Source organism: Oncorhynchus tshawytscha, linkage group LG04 (genome assembly GCF_018296145.1).
Source record: "Oncorhynchus tshawytscha isolate Ot180627B linkage group LG04, Otsh_v2.0, whole genome shotgun sequence".
In the NCBI taxonomy this organism is placed as follows: Eukaryota; Metazoa; Chordata; class Actinopteri; order Salmoniformes; family Salmonidae; genus Oncorhynchus; species Oncorhynchus tshawytscha.
Window position 1 is genome coordinate 50,111,200 of NC_056432.1, and position 17,439 is coordinate 50,128,638.

A 17,439-nucleotide genomic window follows, 5' to 3' on the forward strand; every position below is an offset into this window, starting at 1 on the left:
CGACACCAAGGCACTACAGAGGGTAGTACGTACGACCCAGTACATCACTGGAGCAAAGCTTCCTGCCACCCAGGACCTCTACACCAAGTGGTGTCAGAGGAAGGCCCTAATAGACTCCAGCCACCCTAGTCATAGACTGTTCTCTCTGCTACTGCAAGGCAAGCGGTACCGGAGCGCCACGTCTATGTCCAAGAGGCTTCTAAACGGCTTCTACCCCCACGTCAAAAGACTCCTGAACATCTAATCAAATGGCTACCTAGACTATTTGTATTGCCCCCACCCCTCTATTTTACACTGCTGCTACTGTTATCAATGCATATTCACTTTAACTCTACCTACATGTACACTACCGGTCAAAAGTTTGCCAACACTTCTCAAATGTCCTTGATTTTGAAATAATAATTTTGTCCATTTAAAATAACATCAAATTGATCAGAAATACAGCTTAGACATTGTTAATGTTCTAAATGACTATTGTAGCTGGAAACTGCAGGTTTTTAAAGTATTTTTAACCGTCACTCCTGTGTTCTAATGGCATGTTGTTAGCTAATCCAAGTTTATCATTTTAAAAAGCTAATTGATCATTAGGAAACCCTTTTGCAATTATGTTAGCACAAATTAAAACGGCTGATTTTTATTTTATTTTTAATACAATGGGCCTTTAGAGTAGTTGAGCATCAGCATTTGTGGGTTTGATTGCAGGCTCTAAATGGACAGACACATTAACTAACTTCTGAAACTCGTCAGTCTATTCTTGTTCTGAGAAATGGAGGCTATTCCATGCAGGAAATTGCCAAGAAACAACGCTGTGTACTACTCCCTTCACAGAACAGCGCAAACTGTCTCTAACCAGAATAGAAAGAGGAATGGGAGGCCCATATGCACAACTGAGTAAGAGGACAAGTACATTAGTGTAGTGGTAGTGTATATATTACCTCAACTAACCGGTACCCCCTGTACAGTGGTTGGTCCTTTAAAAGTTGCAGCGTACTTCGGTTAAGCTTGCATGTTGCTGCAGAATTCTATTGCATGTTATTTAAGTGTGATCCACTGGTACCAGTAATGCTAGTTTGACCACCCATAGGGCATCTTTTGAGAAGTATCTGATAGCCTTCAATAATGGCTGTACTAGAGGATGCGGGCACGTTGGAGACCGGGGTTCAATTCCCCAATGGGGAGGAAGGAGTAGGCTGTCCTTGTAAATAAATAAGAATTTGCTCTTAACTGACCATCACCACTTAACAGCACATTACTCAACACTTGAGACTCATGTTGCCTACAGTATATCGAAATATGAAATTACTCTCTGCCAATAATTAGAGGATTGGAGGATCATTTATTCCCATAGTAATTAGTTATAAATCATAACTAAATAAACGTTGGCATTTTTAAAGATTATTTTATTAATGAACGCATAAAGATGCCACTTAGTTACATTGTTTTAGATTCGGTATTGAACCAGCATCTGTAGCAACAGCTTGAACTGCTATGCAGTGTCTTGTACAGCGCCTGAGTGGCGCATTGGTCTAACATGACCGGTCAGGAGTGGCCTACAGTAAGAGCAAAATATTCCCAAAAGAAATAATAACCTTACTGTAACAACAGTTTTAGTAAGTAATACTGAAGTCGTGCATAATTCAGTTTCTATTTAGGTATGTCACCCATTCATTGTCAGAGACAGTAGGACCCAAAAGCGTAATCAGTGCTTTAACTCCCCCTTGCGCTGGTCTGGAGCAATGAAGTGGTGACGCAGGGTACCGTACTAAACCACAAATTACCTCTAAGTACTGCAGCATAAGCTCACAACTTTTAGAGGAATCACTGTATATAGCCTCGCTATTGTTATTTTACTGCTGCTCTTTAATGATTTGTTTATTTTTTTCTTAACTGCATTGTTTGATAAGGGCTTGTAAGTAAGCATTTCACTAAGGTCTACACGTTGTATTCGGCGCATGTGACAAAATTAACTGGCTATGCCATATTGCTGTGTACTCAGCAGAAAGGGTCCTGAAAAGGGAACGTTTGGAGCTGGCTACTTGTGCGAGATGGCAGAGCGGCTAGATCATGGTTGATGAATTTGACAGTGAATGTAATAGGAAAATACGTTTCTCGACCAGAGGTGACTGAATTAATGTTCAGGATTATTGATAGTAGTTGTTGGAATAGTAATAAAGTATAATTTCAAAACATGAAAATAATGCTCTTGAATCATAGTAATTTGATCATCTGTTAATGATGTTTCGGCTTGCTTATTAGCAGTGTGGAAAGGGACAGGAAAGTGTGCGTCGGGAGTTTTTCTGTGAGGGTTTGGGGAAGTTGTACATGCAGGGAGAACTGATCTTAAATGTCATTTGTGGTCTTATGCTCCTATCTATTGGGTTGATTTTAGTTACTGCAGTTCATTTGTTTAAAAAAAAAATTGGCTCATACTATCAACCTTTATATACCTACGGTCACTGAATAAAGTGTATATACTTACTGAAATGGTAATTCCTCAAATGCTTAATATAACATATTTGCTAGTTCATTTAATCAATTACAATCAAAATAAAATATTTACAGCATAACAATTAAACAATTACATTTCTAATTATGTAAGGCTGGGCAGTGTATCTCGTTGTCATCGATCGCTAGAAACAAATAGTCCTAACCTACATCCTCCTTATGCAGACATAAGCGCATTTGACACCATAGAGGTGTGTATGTTTACTTTCTATACAAGTATTTTTTTTTCTTCAGTTTTGTCCTTAGAACAAATTGTAGTGGTACTATAAAAAGGGATACATTTTTTTTTTGTGCCTTTTTGGGCAAAATGGATTTCTAAGCATAATTCTCGTCAAAATTGGCTCTGAGAACCGTTCGATTAATTTGCTTTGGGCTCGCACTTGTGTTCCAGTTTAGCCAACGCTCTATTGCCGTTTTTTCAGCCTTTGGTGAATTTGGACTCGTTCTATTGTCCAGCCTACTATAGAGTTGAAAGAAACACCCCTTTCCCCTTACCCCTTTCTCAGTTTTTCAATACAGTGGATAAAAAAAGGGTATGCCAGGTGTACTCTGCCTGATTGAGATTATGCCAACAAAGGGTATCGTGTTCTGCTGACACATGGTAGAACATATGTCCACAGGCAGAAAATGTACAATGTAATAATGTGCAGTGTAGCCCAAATATTGTTTGTTAACTTGACAGTAACACGTGCGGGGGCATTATTAAATGTTTTACTCGGTGAATGTTATTTTTGCACACGCATCCTTGTGCACTTGCTTAATGTCTACTATAAAAAAGCAAAAATAGAATGCCTGTTTCATTCCGTTTCTACTTAAAGATTTCCCCCCCCCCCCAAGTGCAATATTTAGATTGTGGTCACAAGCATTCTATTATAAAGGCTGTCACGGCTAACTGCAATATTAGTGTATTTTTTTGTTGTCATTTACAGTAAAGTCTAGGTAACAAATGACATTGGATTGCTTTCTTTACATTTTGTAGCTACGAGTTAGGTCCTTTGTCCTGTATGAGAAATAAATATTCCAAACATACTTTTGGAATGCTATAGATCCTGAGTGAATACAACCAATTATCAAAACCTTAAGAAATTACGCTGATGCAACAGATCAGACTGTTTTAGCTTAAAATGTTGACAAACTATTTGGCCATTTCTTCAAATAAAGTGCAGCAATGTGGGCAAACACCATTCTCAAGGGACCGCCAATGCGGTTATGCATGTAATGCTTTGTCGTTTTTTGCCTTAATGCATACAAGCTGGTCATCATTCTCAAGTGATAGGCTAATATTGTCACATCAGACTATGCTTGATTTTAATCTTTACATTTACATACTAAATGTGTGAAATCAGTTTTCATTTAGAATTGACTATTATGCCGCTGTCTCTGGGCAGGGGTGGAAATGCATGTCATCTATGCACTTAAATAGTGAATGAACGCTTTTCCCGTAGTTCATTTTCATGCCGGCCAGATACGCTTTAGTCCTGTTGTAAAGAGGAGTAATGTGCTTAATATTAGGCAAGTTCAGAAATAAATGTGGTAGGCCTAGCCTATAGAAATTTGATAAGATCCTCTTTAAATAGAAGCCAACAAAAATATTTTCTCACTCAATTGCATAGCATATAGAAATGTTGCCTAACATTAGCTCTTGAGCTCTCATGAAGTGTTTTGAGTATCGATAACGTGTGTTGTCAGTGATTTAGAGGGACAATGGAGTGCTGACGACCAGGCAAGTTTGGTAGGCTACTAATGACCATCAGAGCTTGGAGAGCGTAGTTACCGTGACTAAACAGTCATGTGGAATTTGACTGTAGTCAGGAGTCTTGACTGCCGGTGTGGTAGTAATACAGTCACTGTAACAGCCCTAGGTGGTACCACCATTTGACTCATGCAGCGCGACACATCTCCTTCGTATAGAGTTGATCAGGCTGATTGTGGGCTGTGGCAGGTTGTGTCCCACTCCTCTTCAATGGCTGTGCGACGTTCGACCGGTTTGGCCTACCACAATAGGGGAGATTCTCACAAACACGATCGTGTACTGCGTTTTGCTCTACGACCCCCACAAGTGTCATGGGAATTGTATGAAGGTAGTTTTATGCCAACAAAAATAAGGGGTTAAATGTGTAAAATGAATAATACTTGGGCCTAGGACAGATGCATGAATAAATGGCAAAAAAGACACTAAGGAATATGGTTTTGAAGTCTGTCCTAGGCCCAATAAGTATATATTTTTTTCCCCATTTCACTTTTTTTTTTTTTTGTTGCCATTTTTGAATGTGCTATTTAATCTGTTTCTATGGGCTACAGTAGTAGAGGCCAAATTCAATATTTTATCCCAAAACATTTTTGATTTGTGGAGGGGTCCTAAAATACAAAATCAAATCGCTAAATGATCCATGGTATGACCTTAAAACAATTCCATATGTCAGCTTAACTGCATCTGCAGTTTAAAGATGCACAATGCAGAAATCGCTCTGCCATTTCCTCGTTGCAAAATTCATAGTTTGTCAATCTAAACCGATGTGAAATATTGTATTTTCAGCTGTTTTGAAGCTGGTGTACAAAACCGAAAGTAAGACACACATTTGTACTGAAATAGCACACAGAACACATCTACCCCCTCTTAGACTTGTTTTAAATGAGTGACAGATCTATAACTCACGTCTATATGAATTTGGTAGCATAAGCAATGCTGCAGCAAATGTAGACCTACCTGTCACAATAGTAAATGTTTTGTTTGTCATGAGATGCATTGTGATTAATCATGCAAATAGAGAGAAGGCTATAGAAGCCAGCATAACATTTTAAGTTCCATTTCATGTCATGATGTTCATGATTCCCCATTTATCCTGGGAAATTAGTAGGTTTGTAGGTTTTACAGTATTTGCTATGACTCTGGATTGAACTCCTAACCTTCTAATATCAGGGCGGACACTACCTAGAAGGCCACTGAGTTGGTACAAGAACAGCCCTTAGCCGTGGTGTACAGTATATTGGCCATATACCACAACCCTGCTGGTCTTAATGCTTAATTGAGAGCCACACCAGGCGTTACACATTCAAAGACATCTTTTATAAGTGAATGCTAACCCCTCTGTTCTGACTTCTCCCCTCCAGCTTGCGGAGCAGATGGACATCGGTGCGATGCCATGTCAGGCTCTGGTCCGCATGCTGACCAAGAAACCTGGCTGGAAGGAGACTAACTTCCAGGTACCTAACAAACCTACCACACTCAACTGGGGGTTGTCCATAGACAGTAGATTTTTGCCTAAAGGTTTTGGATCTCTATAATCGTTTACCGTGTCTCTTGCCAATGCAAGATGATATTTAATGGTATAGTAATTGGCTAGTGATAAGACCCACTGCAGGTGATCAAAACTATCTATTTTATAGTAGATTCACAATATCAACTGTCCAAACATGGCAACAGGATGATTTCACCTCCATACTGGATTTAAAATGAGTTTGTTCATGTGCGCTAAAACAGGCTACAAAATGTTCAGTCTTGTGACATGCTTCCAGGTGTTGCAGCTAAAGCTCCAGGTGGTGGCAGTGGTGGCCCAGAGGGGCAGGTTCTCTAAGACGTCTGCCTCTGTGGTGCTGGATGCCCTGGTGGAGAAGGTGGGAGACGTCAAGTGTGGAGGGAAGGCCAAGGATGCCCTAACGGCCATAGGAGAGGCCTGCTCTCTCTCCTGGATTGCTGAACAGGTAATAGACTGGATATACTGAACATGGGCAGGGTAATGTTCATTAGGGAACACAACAAAAAAAAAGTTTTAACTATAAAGGAAAATGAATGTATTGTCCAGGTCTGTGAATGCCAAGTAGTTTAACTGGAGCCAATGGCTTGCTTCAATGTGTTTTTGTTTTGGTCAGTGATTATTTCAAGAAAGGAGGGAAGGATTCGGGTGAACAAACTGTTACCCACTGATGCAGTTTGTTTTTTCTCTCACTGATATTAACTGACACCATTGATTTATTTTTAACCAAACTGCAGACAAATCCACTAACCCCTCTGACCACTCCAGGTTAGAGGTCGACCGTTTATGATTTTTTTAAACACCGACACAGATTATTGGAGGACCAAAAAAAGCCGAAACCGAGCAATCGGACAATTAAAAAAAAAAAGTGTTTTATTTTTTAAAATGTTAAATATGTAATGACAATTACAACAATGCTGATTGAACAATGAACACTTATTTTAAAGTAATACATAAATAAAATCTTTCTGGTCTCTAAATAATGAAACCTGTTCAATTTTGTTTAAATAATGCAAAAAGTGTTGGAGAAGAAAAAGTGCAATATGTGCCATGTAAAAAAAAGCCAAAGTTTAAGTTCCTTGCTCAGAACACGAGAACATATGAAAGCTGGTGGTTCAGTATTCCTAGTTAAGAAGTTTTAGGTTGTAGTTTTATAGGACTATTTCTCTATACATTTGTATTTCATATACTTTTGACTATTTGGTGTTATTATAGGCACTTTAGTATTGCCAGCCTAATCTTGGGAGTTGATGGGCTTGAACTCATAAACAGAGTTTTGCATCAAGCATTGCTTAGAGCTGCTGGAAAACTCAGCAAGGTGCTGTTTGAATGAATGCTTTCGAGCCTGCTGCTGCTTACCACCGCTCAGACTGCTCTGTCAAATCAGACTTAATTATAATAAACACACAGAAATTACAAGCCTTTTAATATGGTCAAATCCGGAATATGGTCAAATTTCGAAAACAAAACCTTTACTCTTTCAATGAAATATGGAACCTTTACGTATTTTATCAAACGGGTGGCATCCCTAAGTGTAAATATTGCTGTTACATTGCACAACCTTCAATGTTATGTCATAATTATGTGAAATTCTGGGTAATTACGGTCTTTGTTAGGAAGAAATGGTCTTCACACAGTTCGCAACGAGCCAGGCGGCCCAAACTGCTGCATATACCCGGACTCTTCTTGCACAGAATGCTAGAGAAGTGACACAATTTCCCAAGTTAATATTGCCTGCTAACATGCATTCCTTAACTAAATATGCAGGTAAAAAATATATATACTTCGGTGTATTGCTTTTAAGAAAGGCATTGTTTATGGTTAGGTACGATTGTGCTTTTTCAAATGTGCTTTTATTAAATCCTCACCTGTTTGGTGACGTTGAAGTAGGCTGTGATTCAATGATAAATTAGCAGGCACCGCATTGATTATAGGCAACGCAGGACAAGCTAGGTAACCTAGTAATATCAACCATGTTTAGTTAACTAGTGACTGTGGTGATTGTGTTTAATAAGTCAAGTTTAATGCTAGCTAGCAACTTACCTTGGCTCCTTGCAGCCACAAGCTGCACTTGTGTAACAGGTGGTCAGCCTGCCACGCAGTTTCCTTGTGGATTGCAATGTAATCGGCGTCCAAAAAGTCTTATGAACTTGAAATCGGTCCTGCTGATTAATCGCTCGACCTCTACTCTAGGTTGTGTCATTGGCTTTTGCCCAGAAGAACCCGAAAAACCAAGCTGAGACACTGAACTGGCTGGCCAATGCCATGAAGGAATTTGGCTTCACAGGGTAAGTTATCACCCAGGTCTTATATTCCATTGGAGTGTTGTCAGTGTTTTTGTGTCTCATTCATGGTATTGAATCAATCAGGCATGTCCTCCTTTTACAGAATCAATGTGAAAGCTTTTATCAACCATGTCAAGACTGCTTTGGGTGCCTCCAATCCTGTGAGTGTTACTGCTGATTTCTGTTTGAGTCTGTCTTGCTTTATTTGTCTGCTGCTATTTGGAAGCAGTCAATCAGTTTGTATGGATTATGGTTCAAAACATTTTTACTTTAACATTTCCTTAGATTTATATTTTTGGGTCCTTATTCCTTGATCTTATAGAGCTCTGGTAGATGGATTGGTTCACAATTAAGGTATTTAAAAACGGTGAAACGACTGCCTTTTTAACTTGTCGCAGGCTATACGAGCAGCAGCTATCTCTCTGCTGGGGGTGATGTACCTGTACATGGGCGCCTCACTGCGTATGTTCTTTGAGGACGAGAAGGCAGCACTGCTCGCTCAAATCGACGCAGAGTTTGAGAAGGTAGTATTTTAGTTGACACATCATAAATATCTCTAGCTTACTTGACACTTGGAGTACCTGGTATGTTTTATCTATCCTTAAATGTATCTACCAAATAATGTCCCTTTCTATCACATACTTTTGTTATTGTGAAATTGAATTATAGCCTCTTAAATGCCTAAAATATTTTCACATTAAATATTATCAGTGCAAGAATGCCTACTTGTTTATTTTACATTGTTTCCATATTGGCTCTGTGATTGATTCATCTTGGTTCTGCTGTGTCAGATGCAGGGCCAGACTCCTCCTGCCCCCACTAGAGGCGCCATCAAAAGGACAGGGGGGCAGGAGGAGGGAGAAGAGTGCAAGGAAGAAGGGGTTGCAGGTGACATCATGGACCTCCTGCCTCGCACTGACATCAGGTTAGCACATCGATGTACTAGAGCAATACTAACAACCTTAATCTCGGACCACCAGACCTTTTTTGTTTTAGCCCTAAACTTGCACACCCAATTTCAATTAGCCAAGGGGTTGATCAATCGTGGACTAATTGAATCAGGTGTGCCAGTTTAAGGCTGCAACAAAAATGTGTAACATCTGGTGGTCCCTGATAAGAGGGTTAGGAAACACTGTACTAAAGAATTTCTCTATCGTTGCAAAAGCTGCTTCTGTGTGTGCGTGAGTAGCACCATTAATTTAACTGTATGGGTTAGCATCACACCAGACGCCCCATCTAAAATTAGGTGGTATTTTATTTATTATTTTTATTATTATTATTATTATTATTATTATTTTATTTATTATTTTTTTTAAATTAAAAAGCCCCGGGTAGAATGGTTCCAAGACTGTCAGAGGTATTGTCCTTCAGGCAGCCATTGTTTTAAGGTTAAAGTAATGTGGTGGCATTTATACCTTATTGCTTTCACAAATAGTTCTTAGATGAGAACTGAAAGAACTGGGTGCATTTCATCACGGTCAAAGAAATGGCTCTTCTGATATGTTCTCTTTCTCTGTAGTGATAAGATCACAGAGGACATGGTGTCCAAGGTGGGCGATAAGAACTGGACTATCCGTAAGGAGGGTTTGAATGAGGTGGCTGCAGTTCTCTCTGAGGCCAAGTTCATCAAGCCCAGCTTGGGAGACCTGCCCATCACACTGAAGGGACGCCTCAGTGACTCCAACAAGATCCTGGTGAGTGTTACATCCTGAGTGTTTCTCTAGATGGGAGTGTTTAAATGGGTTTACATTGCAGAGATGTGGGACCACAACCGTACCGTCGCTTAGGCCTACATGTGAATTAGTTTAGAGCAGTCGGACCACATGTAGTTTCCCTTCTATCTGATTCTCCAGGAGAATCTTGTTGCACAATGTGCTGGGACTTTATGTTGGTGAGTGCTGCGGATGATCATTGATCTCACAGTATAAATTGCATGTCAGAAGTGTGTGGGGGACTACTGCTGGGAGTTTCATTTCCATGTCTCCAGAATTGACATGAATTTAAAATACATAATCAGTGCTTCGTCATTATTGCCTTGACGGGATCATCATGTGACCAGTCTTTCTGTTTCAGGTCCAGCAGACCCTGTCGATCATGCAGCAGATAGCCACTGCCATGGGCCCTGCCCTCAAACAGCATGTCAAGACCCTGGGCATACCAGTCATCACTGTGCTGGGGGATATTAAGGTACACACATGTCACAAACACCCCTTCTCTCTATCACAGACTGAAATGCGCACACAAGTATGGTCAAACCCACACTTCTCATTGTCTTTCCCCAGAACACAGTTCGTGCTGCGGCCATGGCCACCCTGAACTCCTGGGTGGAGCAGACTGGTATGAAGGAGTGGCTGGAAGGGGAAGAGCTGTCTGAAGAGCTGAAGAGGGAGAATCCTTTCCTCAGACAGGAGGTGAGTGTGGGGGAAGGATAGGTGTTATGGATAGGGTTTGTGATTTGAAGATTTTAGTACACATGTCACTATAACAGCTGTTACATTTGTTGCCCTGTGTTTCTTATTTGCAGCAGGACATTTCAAAGGGAATGGTCAGAGGCGCCCTCTAAAACAGTCTGTTAAAAAAATTGGCCAAACTTTAATTTTAAAGCTTGAGTGACACCTGATTCAATCTCCCGCTCCTTCCTTCCTCAGGTGCTTGGCTGGCTGGCAGTGCATCTGCCCACCATGCGCTCAGTGCCCTCCGATCTCATGCTGTGTGTCCCCCCCCTGTTCGGCTGCCTGGAGGACCGCAACGTTGACGTAAGGAAGCGAGCCCAGGATGTCCTGCCTGTCTTCATGATGCACCTGGGCTTCGACAAGATGAACAAGGCCACAGGCAAACTGAAGGTAGGGGACTAAGGAGAGCAACTGTGCATGTCTTGTTTTTATTCTACTGTATGTACAGTGCATTTGGAAAGTATTCAGACCCCTTCACTTACTTTAAATTGAATAAATTGCTTTTTACACACACTACCCCATAATGAGAAAGCAAAAACAGGTTTTTAGACATTTGCAAATAAAATAAATACCTTATTGAAATGGAGATCAGGTGCATCCTGTTTCCATTGATCATCAATGTTTTTACATCTTGATTGGAGTCCACCTGGGCTAAATTCAATTGATTGGACATGATTTGGAAAGGCACACCTTTCTATATAGTGTCCCACAGTTGACAGTGCTTGTCAGAGCAAAAACCAAGCCATTAGGTTGAAGGAATTGTCTGTAGAGCTTCGAGACTGGATGTTGTCAAGGCACAGATCTGGGGGAGGGTAGCAAAAATGTCTGCAACATTGAATGTCCCCAAGAATACAGTGGCCTCCATTCTTAAATGGAAGACATTTGGAACAACCAAGACTCTTCATAGAGCTGGCTGCCTGACCAAACTGAGCAATCAGGGGGAGAAGGGCCTTGTCAGGGAGGTGACCAAGAACCCAATGGTCACTGACAGAGCTCCAGAGTTCCTCTGTGGAGATGGGAGAACATTCCAGAATGACAGACATCTCTGCAGCACTCCACCAACCAGGCCTTTATGATAGTGGCCAGACGGCAGCCACTCTTCAGGAAAAGGCACATGAGAGCCCGCTTGGCGTTTTCCAAAAGTCACCTAAAGACTCAGACCAATGGCAACGATCCTCTCGCCTGATGAAACCAAGATTGAACTCTTTGGCCTGAATGCCAAGAAACCTGACACCATCCCTACGGTGTTGCATGGTGGTGGCATTGTGCTGTGGGGATGTTTTTCAGCAGCAGGGACTGGTAGACAAGTCTGGATCGAGGGAAATATGAAAGGAGCAACGTACGGAAGTCCTTGATGAAACCGTGCTCCAGAGCGCTCAGGACCTCAGACTGGGGCAAAGGTTCACCTTCCAACAGGACAACGACCCAAATCACACAGCCACGAGAACATAGGAGTGGCTTCGGGAAATGTCTCAATCTCGATTTGCCGAGCCAAAGCCCGGACTTGTTCGAGCAGGTACATCTCTGGAGAGACCTGAAAATAGCTGTGCAGTGACGCTCCACGTCCAACCTGACACAGCTTGAGAGGCTCTGCAGAGAAGAATGGGAGAAACTCCCCAAATGCTACAAGTTTTTCCTCACCTGTGTCATACCCAAGAAGACTTGAGGCTGTAATCGCTGCCGAAGGTGCTTCAAACAATGTGATATTTCAGGTATCAGTAAAATAACCTGTTTTTACTTTGTCATTATGGGGTATTGTGTGTAGATTTAAGCAATTTTAGAATAAGGCTGTAATGTAAAAATGTGGGAAACATATTGCTTTCTGATAGCACTCTATGTGGATGTGCAATACTGACCATTGATTTTGGACAAATTCTTTGGGCTCTGACATATTTTAAGTACATTCAGTTCTTCTCTCCATTGGTGTGATCTGCGTTATCACTTCCTGGTTAAGGAGATACAAAGTATGGGATGTAATTTCCTGTCATGGTTTAGGTCCACTTAACCCCTAGAAGGCAGTGTAAATGCCAATAAATACAGATATTGTGAGTGATCACCTTCAACTCAACCTATGGTGAATAATTTTCTATCCTGTTGGGAGGGTTCTCTTCCAGGATGAAAATGCCCCCATCTACATGGCACGAGTGCTCACTGACTGGTTTGACGAGCACACAAATGATATATACCATATGCCATGGCAGTCTCACCAGATCTTAACACAATTGTACATTCTGCAGCGGCACCTGAAACAGCGTAGGGCTGGGCAATATGCACACCATTAAGACGGCGCCGGAGAAAAAGGCTGACGTTTTAAGTGTTCCTATCCAATAGTTTTTTTTTTCTTTGTTTCTTTGCGTTTAACTTTTTCAAACTTATTTTGGACATAATGTTGCTGCTACCGACCGAAAATAACTTCTCGACATCAGAAATGCGATCACTCAGCACGATCTGGCAGAATCCTATTTTTCCTTTAATGAGCCCGATGTGTATGACAGTTCTTTCCCGGGAACAGGCCCAGATCCCTGTCATTTGTGTGAAGAGAAGGTGGAGAACAAGTGGCCGCAGGGGATCAAATAAATCCCTACTGCCTTCCATTGCACGTTTGCTAGTGGTATCTTTGGAAAATAAATTTGATGACCCACACGGAAGATTAAATTACCAACTGGTCATTTAAAACTGTAATATCTATGCTTCACTGAGTCATGTCTGAACGACGACACTATCAACATGTAGCTGGATGGTTATATGATGCGCCGGCATGATAGAACAGCGGTGTGTGGTAAGACTAAGGGCAGCGGAGTAGTTATTTTTCTATATAACAGCTGGTGCACAATATCTAAGAAAGTCTCGTTATTTCTCAGCTGGGGTAGTATCATCAGCTGTAGACCACATGATGTACCTAGTTTTCATCTGTACTTTTCATTGCTGTCTACTAGAGGTCGACCTATTTTAATTAGGGCCGATTTCAAGTTTTCATAACATTCGGAAATCTGTATTTTTGGGCACCGATTTTGCAGTTTTTGATTTATTTATTTAACTAGGCAAGTCACATTCTTATTTTCAATGACGGCCTAGGAACGGTGGGTTAACTGCCTTGTTCAGGGGCAGAAAGACATATTTTCACCTTGTCAGCTTGGGGGATCCAATCTTGCAACCTTACAGTTAACTAGTCCAACGCAATAACGACCTGCCTCTCTCTCGTTGCACTCCACAAGGAGACTGCCTGTTACGTAAATGCAGTAAGCCAAGGTAAGTTGCTAGCTAGCATTAAACTTATCTTGTAAAAAACAATCAATCATAATCACTGGTTAACTACACATGGTTGATATCACTAGATATTATGTAGCGTGTCCTGTGTTGCATATAATCTGACTGAGCATACAAGTATCTAAGTATCTGACTGAGCGGTGATGGGCAGAAGCAGGCACGTAAACATTCATTCAAACAGCACTTTCGGGCGTTTTGCCAGCAGCTCTTCGTTGTGCGTCAAGCATTGTGCTGTTTCTGACTTCAAGCCTATCAACTCCCGAGATGAGGCTGGTGTTACCGAAGTGAAATGGCTGGCTAGTTAGCGGCGCGAATAGCATTTCAAACATCACTCTCTCTGAGCCTTCTAGTAGTTGTTCCCCTTGCTCTGCATGGGTAACGCTGCTGTTGTCGTTGTGTTGCTGGTTCGAGTTCCAGGGAGGAGCGAGGAGGAGGACGGAAGCTATACTGGTACACTGACAATACTATAAAGTGTCTATAAGAACATCCAATAGTCAAAGGTACATGAAATAGAAATAGTATAGAGAGAAATAGTCTTATAATTCCTCTAACTACAACCTAAAACTTCTTACCTGGGAATATTGAAGACTCATGTTAAAAGGAACCACCAGCTTTCGTATGTTCTCATGTTCTGAGCAAGGAACTTAAACGTTAGCTTTTTTTAGATAGCACACATTGCACTTTTCCTTTCTTCTCCAACACTTGTTTCTGCATTATTTAAACAATTGATTTCATTATTTATTTGAGGCTAAATTGATTTTATTGATGGATTATATTAAATTAAAATTAGTGTTCATTCAGTATTGTTGTAATTGTCATTATTACAAATAAATACAAATCGGCATCTTTTTTTTTTTGATCCTCCAATAATCGGTATCGGTGTTGAAAAATCCTAATCGGTCGACCTCTGTCTATTATACCACCATAGACTGAAGCAGGCACTAAGACCGCACTCAATGAGCTGTATTCCACCATAAGCAAACAGTAACGCTCACCCAGAGCCGGCGCTCCTAGTGGCCGGCGACTTAAATGCAGGAACTCAAATCTGGTTTAACTCATTTCTATCGGCATGTTAAATGTGCAACCAGAGGGCAAAATAAGTCTAGACCACCTTTACTCCACACACAGAGAAGCATACAACGCTCTCCCTTGCCCTCCATTGGGTTAATCTGACAATTTTATGCTTCAGATTCCTGCTTACAAGCAAAACTTAAAGCAGGAAGCACCTGTGACTCGATCAATAAAATAAAAAAGTGGTCAGGTGAAGCAGATGCTAAGCTATAGGACTGTTTCGCTAGCACAGACTAGAATATGTTCCGGGATTCTTCCGATGCCGTTGAGGAGTACACCACATCAGTCATTGGCTTCATCAATAAGTGCATCGATGACGTCATCCCCACAGTGATCCCCGTATGTACATACCCCAACCAGAAGCCATGGATTACAGGCAAAATCTGCACTGAGCTAAAGGGTAGAGCTGCCGCTTTCAAGGAGCGGGACTCTAACCCCAAAGCTTATAAGAAATCCCTCTATGTCCTACGACCCATCAAACGGGTAACGCGTCAATACAGGACTTACATGCTGACCAGACCGGACACGTCGCGTGCGCGAGCATTTCAAAATCCATGTTATTCAATTATTGCACCCACACTGCTTGTGCGTGCCAACGAGCGTCTGCAATGCCAAGGACTAAAATAGAACTCCTTTCTATTTCTGATGCAGATCGCGCTGAAAGTCCTGCCTCTCCCATCTCCTCATGGGTTTATAGAAGCAGGTACCCACGTGCCATCTCTTCATTGGTTATACCCACGTGGGTGACTGAAAGACTAACTGTTTTGCCGGTCGTCGTAGTATTACTATTAAAGTTTAGATGCCGATCACCATATAAGTTCAAAGATGAAAAAGCCTGGAAGGATGAGAGATGACTAGAAACGATTTGGATGTCCATTTTATGTGTGGATTAATTGTCGGAGTAGAGGACCTTGTGCATTTCAGGTAAAATAACAACTCATTGGTTATATCCTAGGAAAAATTACCTAGCAACAGCAAGCTAGCTAAATAGGACAAATTTATCTAGCATGTGCAAGCTAACTAGCTAAATTGCCATACATGTTTAATGCTTTTCGACCTGTCCCCAAGTTAATGTCATTGGTTCAGAGTTTGTTTTGATATTTTAACCTGCGTGTTGTGATCGCGTTTGGTGTAGGGGGACAAAATAATTTTATGCACGATAGCTCACAATGGCGCACGAGCGCAGACGGTTTGGGTTCCGTGTAAGATGGAATCGTATTACACCGGCTCTGACGCTCGTCGGATGTGGCAGGGCTTGCAAACCATTAGACTACAAAGGGAAGCACAGCCAAGAGCTGCCCAGTGACACAAGCCTACCAGACGAGCTAAAGTAATCCTATGCTCGCCTCGAGGCAAATAACACTGAAATGTGCATGAGGGCACCAGCTGTTCCGGAAGACTGATCACGCTCTCCACAGCCGATTTAAGACCTTCGAACAGGTCAACATTCACAAGGCTGCAGGGCCAGACGGATTACCAGGACGTGTACTGTGCACATGGGCTGACCAAATGGCAAGTGTCGTCACTGACATTTTTAACCTCTCCCTATGAGAACAAGTTCTCATTTACAACTGCGACCTGGCCAAGATAAAGAAAAGCAGTTCGACACACACAACACATTGTTACACATGGAATAAACAGTCAATAATATGGTAGAAAAAGTATATATACAGTGTGTGCAAATGAGGTAAGATAAGGGAGGTAAGGCAGTAAATGGGCCATTGTGGTGAAGTAATTACAATTTACCAATTAAACACTGGTGTGATAGATGTGCAGAAGATGAACGTGCAAGTAGAGATACTGGAGTGCAAAGGAGCAAGATAAATTAATATAGTATGGGGATGAGGTAGTTGGATGGGCTATGTGCAGTGATCTGTGAGCTGGTGCTTAAAGCTAGTAAGGGAGATGTCTCCAGCTTCAGTGATTTAAAAAAATATATATATATAAAAAATACATTGCAGTTCGTTCTAGTCATTGGCAGCAGAAAAGTGGAAGGAAAGGTGGAATTGGCTTTGGAGGTGACCAGTGAAATATACCTGCTGGAGCGCGTGCTACTTGTGGGTGCTGCTATGGTGACCAGTGAGCTATGGTGACCAGTGAGCTGAGAAGGCAGGGCTTTACCTAGCATATACTTGTAGATGACCTGGAGCCAGTGGGTTTGGATACGAGTATGAAGCGTGGGCCAGCCAATAAGAGCGTACAGGTCACAGTAGTGGGTAGTTTTGGGGGCTTTGTTGACAAAATGGATGGCACTGTGATAGACTGCATCCAATTTGTTGAGTAGCGTGTTGGAGGCTATTTTGTACATGACATCGCCGAAGTCGAGGATTGGTAGGATGGTCAGTTTTACTAGGGTATGTTTGGCAGCATGAGTGAAGGATGCTTTGTGACGCGTAGCACTCACGTCTAGCCATGAAGTTCTTTGAAAGGCTGTTCATGGATCACAACACTTATCCCAGAAACCCTTGACCCACTCCAATTTGCATACTGCCCAAACAAATCCACAGATAATGCAATCTCTATTTCACTCCGCTGTCCCAGCTGTACAAAAGGAACACCTGTGTCAGTGTTATTCATTGACTGCAGTTCAGCGTTCTACGTCAT

The 17,439-nt window shown here is 41.6% G+C and overlaps 1 protein-coding gene across 3 annotated transcripts in view; it reads left to right on the top strand.

Moving 5' to 3' along the window:
- Window positions 1-17,439, top strand: part of LOC112248955 (cytoskeleton-associated protein 5) — an 82,648-nt gene that overhangs the window by 18,164 nt on the left and 47,045 nt on the right. For all 3 annotated transcript variants that reach the window (XM_024418428.2, XM_024418427.2, XM_024418429.2), the window contains exons 15-24: window positions 5,617-5,709; window positions 6,022-6,207; window positions 7,953-8,047; window positions 8,148-8,205; window positions 8,443-8,568; window positions 8,836-8,969; window positions 9,564-9,738; window positions 10,118-10,231; window positions 10,327-10,455; window positions 10,693-10,887. In XM_024418428.2, coding sequence (XP_024274196.1) covers window positions 5,617-5,709; window positions 6,022-6,207; window positions 7,953-8,047; window positions 8,148-8,205; window positions 8,443-8,568; window positions 8,836-8,969; window positions 9,564-9,738; window positions 10,118-10,231; window positions 10,327-10,455; window positions 10,693-10,887 — 1,305 coding nt within the window. The remainder of the gene's footprint in view (window positions 1-5,616; window positions 5,710-6,021; window positions 6,208-7,952; window positions 8,048-8,147; window positions 8,206-8,442; window positions 8,569-8,835; window positions 8,970-9,563; window positions 9,739-10,117; window positions 10,232-10,326; window positions 10,456-10,692; window positions 10,888-17,439) is intronic.